The sequence below is a fragment of the Sorex araneus genome, chromosome 5 (genome assembly GCF_027595985.1).
Source record: "Sorex araneus isolate mSorAra2 chromosome 5, mSorAra2.pri, whole genome shotgun sequence".
In the NCBI taxonomy this organism is placed as follows: Eukaryota; Metazoa; Chordata; class Mammalia; order Eulipotyphla; family Soricidae; genus Sorex; species Sorex araneus.
In genome coordinates, this window is record NC_073306.1 from 52,816,712 (window position 1) to 52,831,975 (window position 15,264).

At 59.9% G+C, this 15,264-nt stretch overlaps 1 protein-coding gene across 1 annotated transcript in view; it reads right to left on the minus strand.

Annotated features, from left to right (window-relative positions):
- Positions 1–6,079: 6,079 nt before the first annotated feature.
- The window catches only part of ALPL (alkaline phosphatase, biomineralization associated), a 59,221-nt gene continuing 50,036 nt past the window's right edge, over positions 6,080–15,264 (minus strand). The window contains exons 7-12 of the mRNA XM_055138954.1: positions 14,295–14,438; positions 12,629–12,698; positions 10,461–10,595; positions 8,542–8,733; positions 7,976–8,095; positions 6,080–7,039 (exon numbers count right to left, since the gene is read on the minus strand). Of these exons, the coding sequence (XP_054994929.1) occupies positions 6,774–7,039; positions 7,976–8,095; positions 8,542–8,733; positions 10,461–10,595; positions 12,629–12,698; positions 14,295–14,438 (927 nt within the window). The 3' untranslated portion in view covers positions 6,080–6,773. The remainder of the gene's footprint in view (positions 7,040–7,975; positions 8,096–8,541; positions 8,734–10,460; positions 10,596–12,628; positions 12,699–14,294; positions 14,439–15,264) is intronic.

Sequence of the window (15,264 nt, forward strand, 5' to 3'; positions counted from 1 at the left end):
CTGGGGGTCTAACCCAGGTCGGCCAGGTGCAAGGCGAGTGCCCGCCCCCTGCGCTACCTCTCTGGGCCCCGTTGACTTGTTTCTTGTTGAGGGGCCGCAGCAGGCAGCCCTCGGAGAGGCACCCAGCTTCCCGTGGGTGCGAGGCATGGTCTGATCACACCCATGTCCCCCACCTGAGCCGCTCTCCCGCTCTCAGATGGAGCCCGTGGAGGGTCAGACAGGAGCCCCCTCAAGGCTGCCAGGACAGTCTCCAGGGGCTGGAGCGATAGCACAGCGGGTAGGGCGTTTGCCTTGCACGCGGCCGACCCCGGTTCTAATCCCAGCATCCCATATGGTCCCCTGAGCACCGCCAGGGGTAATTCCTGAGTGAAGAGCCAGGAGTGACCCCTGTGCATCGCCGGGTGTGACCCAAAAACCAAAAAAAAAAAAATAAAATAACAGGACAGTCTCCAGAAGGCCTGCCCGCGCCTCCTCACACCAGCTGTGCTGCGCAGAGCACCTTCCTGCTGCGAGAGAGGGCGGCTCCAGGCCAGCCTCTCCGTCCCCTCTGCCCTGACCCTGGGGGGGGGGGGTGAAGCCTGTGCTGGCACAGGCAGGTGGAGTGGACACCTGTCCCACGGGGCCGAGCACAGGCTCACCCCGGCTCTGCCACCCCCAGATCTCTAGTGTCAGTCCTGGTTCCCTTCAGCTCCTCACCTGGGCACTGACAAATGATTAACCCCTACCCAGAGCCTGCTGCTTGTCCTCCCTCCCTCCCTCCCTCTCTTTCTCTCCCTCTTTCCCCCTCCCTTTCTTCTCCCTCCCTTCCTCTCTCCTTCCTCCCCACCCTCCCTCCCTCTCTCTCCCTGTCTCTCCCTCCCTCTCACCCCCTCCATCTCCCTCCTCTTTCTTTCTGTCCCTCCCCTCCCTCTCCCTCCCTCCCTCCCTCCCTCCCTCCCTCTCTCCTCCCTTCGTCTCTCCCTCCCTCCCTCCTCCCTCCCTCCCTCCCTCTCTTTCTCTCCCTCTCTCCCCCTCCCTTTCTTCTCCCTCCCTTCCTCTCTCCTTCCTCCCCACCCTCCCTCCCTCTCTCCCTCTGTCTCTCCCTCCCTCTCACCCCCTCCATCTCCCTCCTCTTTCTTTCTGTCCCTCCCTCCCCCGCCCTTTCCCTCCCTCCCTCCCTCCCTCTCTCTTTCTCCCTCCCTCCCTCCCTCCCTCCCTCCCTCCCTCCCTCCCTCCTTCTTTCCCTCCCTCTCTCTCATTGGGTTTGGAGGGGGTGTATGGATCACACCCAGCTGTGCTCTGGCTGTGCTTACTCTGCAATCAAGGATCTCCGGGCACCTCTCAGGGCACCATATGGGGAGCCAGGGATCGAACCCTGGTCAGCTCTGGGCAAGGCGAGTCCCCGTCCCACTATGGTTTTCCTCTGGCCCCTGCCTCCATCTCTTGTCGGTGGAGTGACTTGAATAAGCTACAGATGCCTCCCCGCTTCCATCCTCCCTCCATCTCAGTCTCTGTTGCTGTCCAGAGAGCGGGTGGAGGCATAAGCGGACCAACGGAACCCGAGAGGCACTGAAGGCAATGCCAGATCTGGGGTCCTCCTAGAAATGGCCTCCACCCCCGTGGTTCTGTCCCAGAGGGCAGGAGGGGGCCAGGAAGGTGGTACAGGGAGGTAGGCTCGTGCCTTGCGTGTGGCTGACCCTGGTTCAGTCCAGCCACCACACTCCTCCGAACCCCTCAAGCACCGCCAGGTGTGGCTGAACAAAAACAAAAACAAAAAGCCCACAGAGGGCAGGAGGAAGGGTGGCCCAGGGCAGTGGCGGGCCCTGGTCCGTCTTGCCCCTGGTTTGGTGCCGGGAGCATGTGAGTGGCCCGTCCTGAGGTTCTCTGCAGAACCCACAAAGGGCCGGGAGCCGCCATCAGCGCAGTCACGAGGCGGCCTGGGAATGCCACACAGGAACTGGGGAGCCCAAAACCTCTTCTGAGAACTTAATCCCCACCCTCAGACCCCAGCTCGGCTGGTGCTAGATCTCGGTGGGAGGTCTTGGGGTTAGCCACTGGAGCTAATTATAAACGCGGCGGCCAGGGCCCCTGCGTCCCAACGCAGGCTTTTGTAACTGATGGGGCTGGCGGTTTTCCTCGAAGAGATCAGCATGCTAGGAGCAGGGCAGTGTGTGCGGGTGGGCAGGGAGATGGCGGGGGGTGGGGGGGGAGGAGGTGGGGGGGGCTGGCTTTGACTGGCCGCTGCCACTTCCAAGCTGGGGGCCTGGAGCAGCAGGTCACCAAACTTCAACTTTTGCACCTGTCCCATATGGTTGGTGCTGCCCACCTGGTCAGACCAGGTGAGTGAGTGTGTGTGTGTGTGTGTGTGTGTGTGTGTGTGTGTGTGTGTGTGTGTGTGTGTGTCCTGCTCCTCCACCCCAGGAGACAGGAGACATCCAGCCTCTCCCCTGCGCTGCTTCCTTCTGAGACCCCTGCCTATCTCTGTGACCCCAGCTCTCCCACCCGCTTCCTCCATGCTGGCCTCCCAGCCTACAGGTCTTCTCCCCGAAGCTCCCCTGGACACAGGCTGTCAGGGTATTTTCAAAAATGTTCCACCAGCTCTAGAACCTTCCATGGCTTCCCGAGGCCCTCATGGCCCGCCCCATCCCCACCCTGGGGCAGCTCTCTAGCTTGTCCTCCAAGGAGAATTCCTCTGAGTTTTGGCAGGGGGTGAGTCACACCTGGAGGTGCTGAGAGGCTACTCCGGGCCCTGTGCTCAGAGGTGGCTCCCTGCAGGGCTTGGGAGACCATCTATGGTGCTGGGGATCTAACCGGGGTTGCCACACGTTAGCCCCTGTATAGTCTCTCCTCTCTCCTCCTCGCCCTGTTAGGTGCCAGCGGGTGTGAGGGCATCTGTGCCTCCGTGCTCTGCCTCTGCTATCCCGGCTGAGACACCCCCTTCCCGCTCCCGTCCAGTCCCTTCGGGCCCACACACAGGTGTCTCTGGCAGGAGAAGGGAGTTTCTTTTCTTTTTCTTTTTTAAATTTTGGGCCACACCTGGTGGTGCTCAGGGCTCACTCCTGGCTCTGTACTCAGGGCCTCACTCCTGGTGGTGCTCAGGGGACCAGATAGGATGCTGGGCATCAAACCTGCGTCAACTACATGCAAAGCATGCGTCCTACCCTCTGGACTGTTGCTCTGGTCCCTAGAGAGGTTTTTTTTGTTGTGGCTGGAGCTCCCTGCCTTCCCAGCAGGGCCGGAGCATAGCCAAGAATCTTCACAGGGATCACACCGTCTCATCTGGTCCCATGCGAGGGGCTCAGTGAGAGAACACATCAGGTGCAGGGACAGTGGCCAGGGATGGTGGGCTATGCCCCATGGACTCTTGTTCTCCCTGTTCCATGGACCTGGCCCGACAGAGACGCAGTCCCATGCACAGAGACCTTCCCACCATTCAGATGGCCGGAAGTCTGCCTCTGACACTCCCAACACCATGGCATGTCTGGATGGAGTGGTGTGGTCCTTGGAGCACGGGAGGGGAAGGCACTTAAATGAAGCTGAGAAGACAGCTTCCTGCACCCCACTCTTACTTCCTGCACCCTACTCTTACCATACAGCTCAGCTTCTCAGCTGGTTGGGGATGACTGTGCCCTAACCCCCAGAAACCCAGGCAAGGAGCTGAGCACCGGAGGGTCACAGGATGGTCCCCGCAGTAGATCCAGCCCCAGGGGCCGGAAGCAGCTGCCCAGGCAGACCCCATTTCCCCCATCTCCTTTGCAGCTGGGGCCATTCTCATCAGTGGTCCAGAGTGCAAGCCCCCAGGAAGAGCAACTGAAAGGTGAGTTAGTCGGGCTGGGTTTAGTTAGTTAGTGGGTTAAAGGTGAGTTAGTCGCCTGTGTGAGGCCTTGGGATCCGTCCTCTGAACCACAAACAAATCAAAGTGGGCGGGGGCCGGAGCAGGTAGGGCCTTTGCCTAGCCTGTGGCCCACCTGGTTTCATCCTTGGCATCCCATATGGTTCCCCTGCCCCGGTGAGCCCCACCAGGAGGGATTCCCCGAGCACAGAGCCAGGAGTAGGCTCTGAGCTTTGCTGGGTGTAGCCGCAAAACAAAAATAACAAAACTCAAGAGGGGACACCTCCTCCACAGTGTCCCCCAGACGCTGGTGCAGCCCTGAAGCGTGAGTGTGAGCACTCAGAGGCCAGCTGCAGAGGGCTTGGCTGGGCCTTGGCCCATCCCCACACCAGAGGCCACCAGCATACAGCTTTCAGGGGAAAAAAACCCAAAAACCTCCTTGGGTTAAATGTGGGCAGTTTCTGGGAGAACCTGGAGCAGAAGGCAGGTTTCCCTGAGGGAGGTAACCTCTCTTCTTCCTCCCTGGAGGCCTCTGGGGCTTGTGGAGCCCTTGTGAGGGGAGCGCGGCCACCTTGCTGATGGGAAGTGGGGCCTCGGCCAAGTCCCCAACAGCTGCTGTCCAGGGATTGTGGCTAATGTCAAGGGTCTGGCCTGGTGCAGTGCACTTGAACACACCTCGCTGTTCTAGAAGGATCTGCCGCCTGTCCACAGCAGGTGGGCACCTGTTCCACATGGGCTGGACTGGGGTGGGAAATGCCCCATGTCCTGGTGGGATCCTGAGGCCTCCCCGTGCTGGGCACTCTGCCTCCAGGTGCAGAAGTGGCATGTCAGCAAAGTCCGAGAACTTCCTGGAATCCACTGAAGCAAGATTGTGATGGAGAGGCTGGAGCCACGGCACAGCGGGTAGGGTGTTTGCCTTGCACGCGGCCAACCCGGGTTTGATTCCCAGCACCGCATATGGTCCCCTGTAGCACCGCCAGGAGTGATTCCTGAGTGCAGAGCCAGGAGTGACCTCTGTGCATCGCTGGGTGTGACCCAGAAAGAAAAAAAGTGATGGAGCAGCCTTTCAGACTCACAGGGCTTTCCCCGCCCCCTTCCCCGCCTTGGTCTCTGCGCCCCGTGTCCTGTCACACACTGAAGGGCTCTGGCGGCCCTGTTTCTGGGGGCAGTGCCTGGCGGTGAGGCGTGAACGCCCGGGCCACTTCTCTGGGTCTCCCAGAGGCCCTGTGAAGAGCTGCACCCTGCTGACTGGATAACACGCCCTTTGTCCCTCTTTTGACTCCTGGGTGCTTCCTGGGCTCCTTTCACAAACCACCTGTGCGCACAGCCTGGAAACCCAACCTGAGGCATCTTTCTGTGTTCATCCAGGGCCAGTAAGCTTATAAAATTGGACTGTGTGGACCCCTGAGAAGCACTCCGGGCTCAGGGGCTCGGGCCTGCCCTGCCCAGCACTTCATGCCGCGGTCCCGCAGCCCCACCACTGCTGAATCCCAGCAGCACTATAGCACTGAACCACTCAGGAGTGGTCACTAGGTCCCCTGAGCACTGTTTGGGGAGCACCCAGTGGACAAAGTGTGAATCCGAGTAAGAGGTTATGAAATACAATTATCGTGACATTAGATCAACTCCCGAGAACCGTGCACTGGAGAGTGAAGGGGAGGATGTGTAGTTGAGCTGGTCTCGCTGCCCAACACCTGCCAAAGAGCTGCCCCTTGGGCAGAACCGCCAGAACACTCGGGAGAAATCCACCCAGCCTCTCTTCCCTCTGTGAGGCTGTTCCCTTCGGAACAGGTTCCTGTGAGGTTCTAACTGATGAGTTAGGTCTCCTCAACGCAGGATGTTGGCAACTCATTTCAGAAAAACAAAGGTAGTCAAAACTTTGGGACCGGAGAGAGTTGGTTCAAATCCAATGCCACAACTTGGGCAAACACGAGCCGTCCCATCACCCCTGAAACCTTCGGTTTTCTCGCCTGTAAATGGGAGTGACCAGGTGCGTCTCCTAGAGAGAGCTAAATTAATGGGATTCCTATCAGGCACAAAGGCCTCCCAAGTGTCGGTCATCAAGTTCACTGTCATCATTACTACCCCAACAAACCCCCAATGCCGGGGACTTTGTCCCAAGTCCCTCCGCCCCACCCCCATGAGTGGGGAAGCCCCCAGGCCGGTGGCAGACCCCTTCCTCCCCGCCCATCCCGTGCTCTTCCCCGAGAAATGAGCTTATTTCCATCTCTTGCTCACGGACCACAAAGACTCCGCTCTGTCCTCAGAAATATTTGGAGAGTTTTATTTGAATGTTTTGTGTTCTCTTTTCACCAACACCAAAAAGAGGGAGGAAACGCCATTCCAAACAGGAGAGTCGCTTCAGAGGCGAGCTGGCATGCGTGTTCAGAGCTGGGCTGTGTCCACCCTGCTAGCTGCATGTCTTAGCAGGCCACCCTGAAGCTGGACAGTCGGAGCCAGAGGTGCCCTTCCTAGGAGTCCGGGGCGCTTGGAACAGTGGGTGAGACAGCCCTGCCCCCGGGAAAAGCACTTGATCTCCCCAATAGGTAGGGCCAGGCTTGGGGACAAGAGCCATGGGCATGGAGGGGCCTGGTGAGTTCCAGAAGGAAGGAGAAGGGAGAGAGGTCAGATCTGGAATGTTCCATGGACACCCCAGGGCCTCTGGGTCTGGAGAAATGTTTGCTAGAAAAATAAGATGCTTTGAGAATTTCTGCAGTCTGTACTCTCTGCCTGCCCAAGAGAAACTCTCCTTGATGGCCAAAGAGTCAGCGGGGAGGGCCGGAGGCCGGAGGCCAGGCTGAGTCTGGCCCCCGCGGAGGGTGTCCGGAGGGGAGCGAGGCAGGCAGCAGACTTTGGTTTCCCGTTCTGGCAGCTGCAGAGGCGAGAGCAGCCCCCGCCGGGCAGTCGGCAGAGCTGGGAGAGGCTGGCTCTCTGTCATGGGTGGGCGCCGGGCCCCGAGCCCTCAGAAGAGGAGGCCTGGAAGCAGCAGGGCCAGCGGGAGCAGCAGGGGGCCCGCAGCGGGGCTGCTGGCAGAGCTGGCCGAGGAGCAGTGGTCGCGGTTAGCACCGATGCAGGCTGCATACGCCATGACGTGTGGGATGTAGTTCTGCTCGTGGACGCCGTGCAGCAGGTGGGCCATGGGGCCCTTGGCGAAGACGGCCACGTCCTCCCCGCCGTGCGTCTCGTGGCGCAGGGGCACGGCAGACTGCGCCTGGTAGTTGTTGTGAGCTGGGGGCAGGAGAAACACGTGCTGAGAGCCCTCCAGGGCAGCTTCCCTCTGCCCCCCCGCCCCCCCACCACCACACCCCGTCACTGGCCGCTCCACTAGGCCCCCCACCCCTCTGGGGACAGACATCAAGATCAATCACCCAGGGGCAGAGTGATACTGTAGTGGGTGGGGAGTTTGCCTTGCGCGCACAGTTGACCTGGGTTCAATCCCTGGCACCCCGTACGATCCCCCAAGCCCACCGGGAGTGATCCTTGAGGGCAGAGAGAGGAATCAGCCCTGAGCACCATGGGGTATGCCCCTCCCCCCCAAAAAAATCATATTTGTTAGGGGAAGGGGTTATAAAAAAAGAGAAAAATGTTCAAAGGGCGGGAGCACATGCTTTGCCAATGGGAGTCCTGGACTCGGCCCCCCACACTGTGTGGCTCCCTGAGAAGAACAGGGACACTGGGCATGGCCCTCCCAAAACAAGAGAGGTCAGAGAGATAGTATAGGCCACGTGCAAGCACTGTCAGGGGTCACCCTGGAGCCCAGAGCTGGGCGTGATGCCCTAAAACAAAAATAAAACCAAACACATGCAAAAACATTCACCAGCGTGGATGTGGATGAACAAGCAGGGAGGAGGCTCCTGGGTTGGATACGACAGAGCCAGTTTGAAGACACACCAGCTAGGAGCTGGGACAGAAACCAGCACCCCCGTGTGCAGGGCACCACCTGAGCACGTCGCACCCGATTTAGGCCTTCACGCACTCCTGGAGCCACGTGCTGTGGCCCGGGGGTCGCAGCACTGCTCAGAAGCAGCGGGGCCCTGCAAGCAGGGGCCCGTCAGTCTGGAAGGAAGTTCTGGCTGGTACTGTCCTGACTCCAGTCCCAGCTGCTTCCCAGCCCAGCCCAGCCCGAGGTGGCCCGTCCCCCGAAGCCCCAGGTTTGGGTCTCACCATAGTCCACCATGGAGACGTTCTCTCGCTCACCACCCACCACCTTGTAGCCAGGCCCGTTGCCATACAGGATGGAAGTGAAGGGCTTCTTGTCCGTGTCACTCACCATGGGGGCTAGACCTGCACAAGGAAATACGGGGTGGGGGTGGCGGGGTGGGTCACGTGGAGCACCAGAACACAACAGCCCTGGGAACCCCCACAAAGTCCAAATTGTTTCCAAATAACTACCTCCATTTTCACTATCCCACATTCTCTTTCTGTCCACCTATCCATCCATTATCTGTCCATCTATCCATCCACCCGCCCATCCTTCTTTCTCCTCACCAACCCACACACCATCCAGTCATCCTTCTCGACCCATTCATCCTGTGGGTAGCCCCTCATCCACTCGCCTCACTCTGGCCTCACTTTGCATCCCTCTTCCACCCCCATCAGTGCCTTTTCCTCCCCACCCACTTCTCACTGAGGCCCACCATGCTAGGCCTAGCTGGCCCCCTCCCCACTCATGCCAGCAGAGGGGCTGTGTTTGGAGCGCCCAGCGCCCTCCACGCAGGAGGGGCACCTACCAAAGATGGAGTTGCCTCGAGGGGTATACCCGCCAAAGGTGAAGACGTGGGAGTGGTCAGCGGTGACGATGGTCAGCGTGTCCTCCAGGGAGGTCATGGTGCCTGCCAGCCCGATGGCCCTGTCCATCTCCACTGCCTCATGGAGGGCCTGTTTGGCCTTGCCCTCGTGGTGCCCATGGTCAATCCTGCCTCCTGGGGATATGAAGGCACAGGCCTTGAGCAAGGGGTCAGGGAGCAAGGTCTGCATCTGGACCCCTCCCTAGGATAACTTCCTCGATGGCAAACTGTCATGCCCTAGAGGGACCCATACCACAGTTTCTGCAGCCTCTCAACTCTGGTCATGGTGCAGACAGGCTGAGGCACCCACATGCCTACAGCAGGTTCCGCCGACACCCGCCAGTGCTCCCTTTCCCCGCCTCTGGTTGACTAGGAGTCTCTGAGGGTCTCCGAGGCAGCAAGGGGTCCATTATGCCCACAGCTGACCTCCCTTCCACACAGGTTTGGCCGAACTGGGCGCAATCAGCTCCGGTTATCAATGGACCAAATGAGTTCTCAGGCGGGGGCGTGCCAAACCCAAGGTGGCACTTTTGGGGATTCAAACTCGGGTGACACGGTCCGCGGCCCCTGCTTCTGTCTCTGCTCGAACACAGCCCTCCGGACCTGCACTCCATGCCACCGGCCCCCAGAGCTCCCAGAAGGCCTGGCCCTGAGACTGGCTTTGAAGGTCACAGTGAAGGGCCGTGTGCCCTGCCTCTGGGGACAGGCAATGATGCGAGGGTGCGTAGCCTGGGTCTGGCTTAGCTTCCCTGCCCAGGCAGGCTGGCAGGGTGGGTCCCGCCTTGGGAGCTGGCCTGGCGTGGTCTGGCGGGGCCCTGCTCACAAAGAGGACAGCTCCCCAGGGAGCCTGGAGCTCGCCCCTGCCGACTCGTGGCTCGTTCCTCAGCGTCAGAGGCCCTGACAGGCGGAGACCGCTGAGCTAGAGTGGCAGCCCTGGGGTTTGGCAAGAAAGCAACCAAGCCAGGCTGGCGGCGACTGTGGTCCCCCAGAGGGCAGAGGGGTCTGGGAGCGTCCGTGTGCACATGATGGTGTGAGACTTTGTGTGTACATGTATGCGTAAACGTCTGCCCCTGTGTGTTTGTGTGCAGACACTTATTTCTCCACGAGACCGTGGCTGGTAGAACCCCAGAAGCCTCTGAAAACTATCGCTTCCTCACATTTCCTATTGTTTCGGACTTAGCTGTTGTGTAATCCTCCTCCTCCTCCTCCTCCTCGAAACGCAGCATTTTCTGCCTGCTGGGCTCGGTGCCCAGTACTTCATGTCTTGAAATGCAATGGATGCAAACAATCCTTTTCTGAAAAGGGGACTGTTCAGGGCCCCGCGGCGCAGCAAAGTCCCGGCAGTGGCCACACAGCCAGAGGATGGCAGCACTGACTCAGAAGGGCCAGGCTGGATCCTGGCTTCCCCACAGCACCAGAGCCCCCGGGGACTGCTGGCTGCAGCGAGGGAAAACCCAGCCTGGAGATTCTGGGGAGTGGGGCAGAGGGAGCTGCGGGGGGCTCGAGCCAGTCCTCCAGCACCAGGGAAGCTGCCTCAGGCTGGAGCGAGTGCACTGCCGACCTGGGTTCAATTCCTGGCGCTGCATGTGGTCCCCCGAGCCCTGCTAGGAACAATCCCTGCAGGCAGAGTCAGGCTTCAGCCCTGTGCACCGCCAGGTGTGGCCGAGAAAACCAAAACCAACCAAGCAAACAAATACTAAACAAATGAAAACGTGCCTCTTCTCCTAGGAAGCCTCCCTGGACTAAGCCTGGGGTGCCATCTGCTGCCCGTGTGAGCCTGTGGGACTTCGGTCACCGCCGCCCTCCCTTCCTGAGGACAGGGTTTATCTGAGCGCTCTCGGGGGAGGGGGGGAGGTCCGTACCTTCCACCAGCAAGAAGAAGCCTTTGGGGTTCTTGCTCAGGATCTTGATGGCCACCTCCACCATCTCTGAGAGCGACGGGTCGGTCACGTTGTTCCGGTTCAGCTCGTACTGCATGTCCCCTGGCTCAAAGAGACCTGAGGAGCCAGAGAGAGAGCACAGGCTGCTTCATGTGGCCAACCTGGACGTGATCACCAGCAAGCACCATGTCACCCATGAGTCAGGAGTAGTCCCTCAGCACCCCAGGATGTGGCCCAGGTGCGAGAGAGAGAGAGAGAGAGAGAGAGAGAGACAGACAGACAGACAGACAGAGATATCTCAGGGAGACACGGATGATGGGAGAGACCCCTGGCTCTTTCGGGAGCCTCAAGGAGCTGGGGTGTCGGGAAGCACTCGGGGACGGGAGTAGGTGAAGGACGTGTGCAGGAGCCCAGTCTGAGTGCAGGACTCAGGCCTAAGGGGCTTTTCTGGGGCTCAAATCAGTCCGGAGGGCCCCAGATCCAGAGCAACGAGCAGAGGACGGGGCCCAGAGCCCAGTGGGGTGGCGGGGCAGTGCGCGCACGTCACTCCGGTCGGGTTTAAAGGGCACGGGCAGCGACGCGGCAGAAATCCTGGGGTCACGCCCCTAAAGTTCACCGACCGCGCTGGGTTTGCTCTTTTGTGAAAATAAGAAGGACCATTCCCGCTGGGTCACCGGGCCCCACGTGCAGCCTTGCAAGTCCCGTGCCTGTTCTGATGGGCGCAGCCAAACAAGACGCCCACAAGCACCTCCTGCAGGGCTGTGCTTCTCTGGGAAGCACCCGTGGGCCACCACCCTGCCTCTGGGAGCTTACACCCTCTGTCCCCTCCCACACACGCCTGGAGACAATAGAGCAGTCCCAAGGGCATGCCACTTGGGGTGGCGGGGGCGAGTGGGATTCTGGGGAGTCCTGCTGGCAGCCCTGGAAGCCCCCAGTGAGCCTTCAGATGACTGTGACCTCCCCAGAGATCCAACTGAGGGCACCCTCCCACCCCCGATTCCTGACTCAAAGAAACTGCGTTTAGTAATAGATGTTTACCCTCATCTTAAACCGTTAAAGCGTGGGGATAAGTTATTACACAGCAACAGAACTTAAATGTGTGAGCTCATCTAATCCTCGAGCCTGAGGGAGACGGTCATTACCTCCACAGTTAAGAGTCATCGTTCCCGCTTCACAGAAGGGGAAACTGAGGCACAGATATCACCTGCCCATCCATGGGAGGTAGAGTTGGACTCTCGGACCCAGGAGTAGCTGCCATGGCACATGGTCTGTGGCTGTGTGTGTGTGTGATGGTGTATGTTGTGTGTTGTGTGTTGCATGCATTATGTGCATGCGAGTCTGTGTGTGCATGTGGTATGTGTATGTATGTGTATGGTGTATCAATGTGTGTCCGTGTGCTGTGGTAGTGTGGGGGGGCATATACATGTCTGTGTGTGCATGTGATGGTGGTGGTGTGTGTGGGCATATGCATGTATGGGTCTGTGTGTGTGGTATGATAATGCGTCTGGTGATGGGATGTGGGCATATGTGTGTGTGTGTGGTGTGTACTAGTGTATGTGCATGTGCGTGGTGTACCTGCCACGTGGTGTGTGTTTGTGGGATTCTCATGCACGAGGCTCTGAGCCCATGATCTCCAATGACACCCCAGGACCCAGGGTCTGTGCTCTTTTGTGGGCAACTCTTCTGCCACATTCAGAGGCTGAGGGCCCAGATGTCTGCACAGGGCACCCTCGGGCCCCTTACCAGCTCCCCATTCCCTGTCAAGGCCAACAGAGATAACCAGACTGGCCCTGTGGCACAGGGGAGATACACCAGGTTCCACAGGTGGGAGGTTCCGCCTGACCCGGGTCAGAGTGACCTGGGTCACTGATCACCTGGGTGGCAGGCTACAGCCCACAGCAGCCCTGAGCGCTCATCCCTGGTGCCACCCGGGGTTGCTCACCCTGCAGCACCAGCAGATTTCCAGCTTGTTTCCACCAACCAGAACCCCGGCCCACTGCCCCCAGGGCCCAAGGGCAAAGGTTCCTGAGCGGAGAGACAGGCTGAGGCCTCACCCCCGGCTGTGCTGGACCCCAGCCAGCCGACGGCCCCTCGGGGGCGTCTCCCACCTCACATTCCTCTCCGCCCCCCCCAGTGCCAACTGCACTTACCCAAGAGGTAGTCCACAGAGTAGGGGTTCAGGGCCATGAGCTTGGTGCGGTTCCAGACGTAGGCAGAGAGCTGGGCGGGAAGGGGGAAGGGCCCGGGTGAGCGCCGGCGGGGGCTGACCCCAGCTGCTCTGAGCTGGAGCCGAGTTTGTTTCCCTCAGCCATTTAGCAATCCCTCTCCAAGGACTTCACATCCTTGCCCTCAGAAATGACAAATAAACAGCAATTCCAGCTCGGAGACACGACAGTTCTGAGAACTGAGGTTGGGGATGCGTGTAGGGGGGGGACGCGCCCGAGGCAGGGACAGGGAGAGGTGGCGTCTCAACAGGGGCTCAGAGGACTAGGAGGAGTTGACGGGCTGGGGAGGGCCTGCAGGGAAGGAAGAGGGAGGTGCAGGTGGGGGGCCTGAGGTATGGGACTTGCGTGTTCTGGGGTCGTAGGGAGCAGCCAGGGAGAAGACGGACCCCCCCCCCCCCCCCGCTCTGCCCTGGGGACCCATCTCTGAGGGGCGAAGGGAGGGGCTACTTCCCAAGGTGCAGGAGAGCACTGTTCGGTGCCTGGTTTGGGGGTGCTCCCCCAGCCAGGAGCCCAGTGTCTTCAGGGGAGCCCTTGGCTGTGGGCAAGGCATTGGCACCAGGTTTCCAGACCTCAGGCTGCCACGGAAGGAGGTGGGAAGGCATGGAAGCAAGCAGGCTCCCCACTTTCCCGGGGCCTCTCCCGGGCACCCCCTCTGAGCCTCGCACCTGTCCGGTGAGGCAGAAACGGCACTCTCCGTTGGTACAGATGAGATGTGTGGGAGCGGGGGAGGTGGGACCCCGTCCTCCAGCCACACGTTCCCAGCAATGTCTGGCCTGTCTGGGGACCCTGGGACACCCCAGCGACAGGGATGGGACCCCCCTGGGAAGGGCTTCTTCTCATAGGGCTCTGGACTCGGCATTCTCCAGCAAGAAGGACCAGACCCTGGCATGTTCTCCGGGAGGAAACTGAGGCTGGGATAAAGCTGCCCCTCTCGGACTCACAGGGATGGGAGAAGATCCGAATGCTCACTCCAACCCCCAACCAACCCCCCAAGGGCCACTCCCCACCACCTCTCTGGGCCCCGCCCCCGTCCACCAGGCCTCCCTGGGGGCCAGTCCTGGAACCCTCAGAAACCCAACCCCAGAGTGACATCAAAGTGGCTGCCAGGCTGTTCCCCACTGTTTTCAGCGCTGACCACAGACATTTCCAGACCACAGCTGCCCCAGGCCCAGAGGCCGGCAGCGAGCACTTAAAGGGCCAGAGCTGCTCCAGGGAGCCCGGGGCCCGGCCCTGGTCAAGCCAACTTACCGCACACAGACGGTCCCCACCTCGGTGGCCACCTCCCCACCCCTGCCACCTCTGCCCGGAGAGACTCCCGATTCTGCCTCCTCCCTCCCCTCCCCTCCCCTTGTCGAGGTTTCCAGCCCTCACCCCTGCAGTCTGTGCCCTCTGGGCTTCCGTGGCCCCCAGGCTCCCTATTGCCAATTCTCTGTCCTGCGGACAGTGTGCCCAGCCCAGGGTCCTGGATCATCCACTATGTGCCTTTCACGTATCAGATCACTTGAACCCACAGAGGCCAGAACTAAAATGCCCATTTTACAGAGGGGAAAGCAGATACAGTGGGCTCGCCCCGCCCACAGCACCCCACTACCTTGTTTCTTGGCTTGAAACTCTTCCAGATGTCGACGAGGTTGAGGCCATCCAGCCTTGTGCCCCTGGCCTTCTCGTCCGTCTCATACTCCACGTCGGTTTTATTCTTGGGGAACATGTACTTCCGGCCACCTCCCATAATCACCTAAAGGGTGGGGAGAGGGGGAGAGGAAAGGAGGGAGGGAAGGAGGGAGGGGGGGAGAGAGAGAGAGAGAGAGAGAGAGAGAGAGAGACAGAGAGAGAGAGAGAGAGAGAGAGATCAATTTTCCAGGGATCCAATAAGTACGGAAGCAGCCCGGTGCCCCCATGCAGCCCCCAGCCGAGGACTGGCTGCTTTGCCTGATGTGAGTCCTACCGCCCACCTGAGCCTCCAATTTCCAGTGTTGGGGGAAGAAATCACAGATTCATGGAGAATGCAGTGTCCCGGCTCCTGAATGACAAACTGCAACTGCTAACAACCTCCCTTGCCCGGCCAAGGATTTCCAGAAACCTGGTGTCCCTCCCACTGGGATGAGAACAACACTTCTTACCGGCGGGTCAGGAAACACTTGTGATGCATCATCTTATTTCATTGCCAGGGAACCAGTGTCCCAGGCACAAGGCAGGGGGCTGGGGTCAGAGAGATCATTGAGGGTACGTGCCAGGCGTGCAGCTGACCTGGGTTGGATCCCCGGCATCCCCTATGGTCCTCTGAGCCCCCCAACCTCAGGACTGAATACTGAGCACAGAGGCAGAACTAAGTTCTGAGCACTGCCGGGTGCCCGATGCTCAGAAAAAAAAAGCAGCAGGGAACAGGGTCCTGGACTCAGGGGTTCTGCTCAGTATGTATCATAGATCATCAGGTTTGGAGGGTTCAGCAGAAGATGGGGCTGAGTTAAATCATTAAACACTGAGAGCACGGAATCCCAACTACAATAAGCAAACCTCCAAAGAGTGCCAGTGAAGGAGGCAGGCTGGGGGAGGGGAGGGAA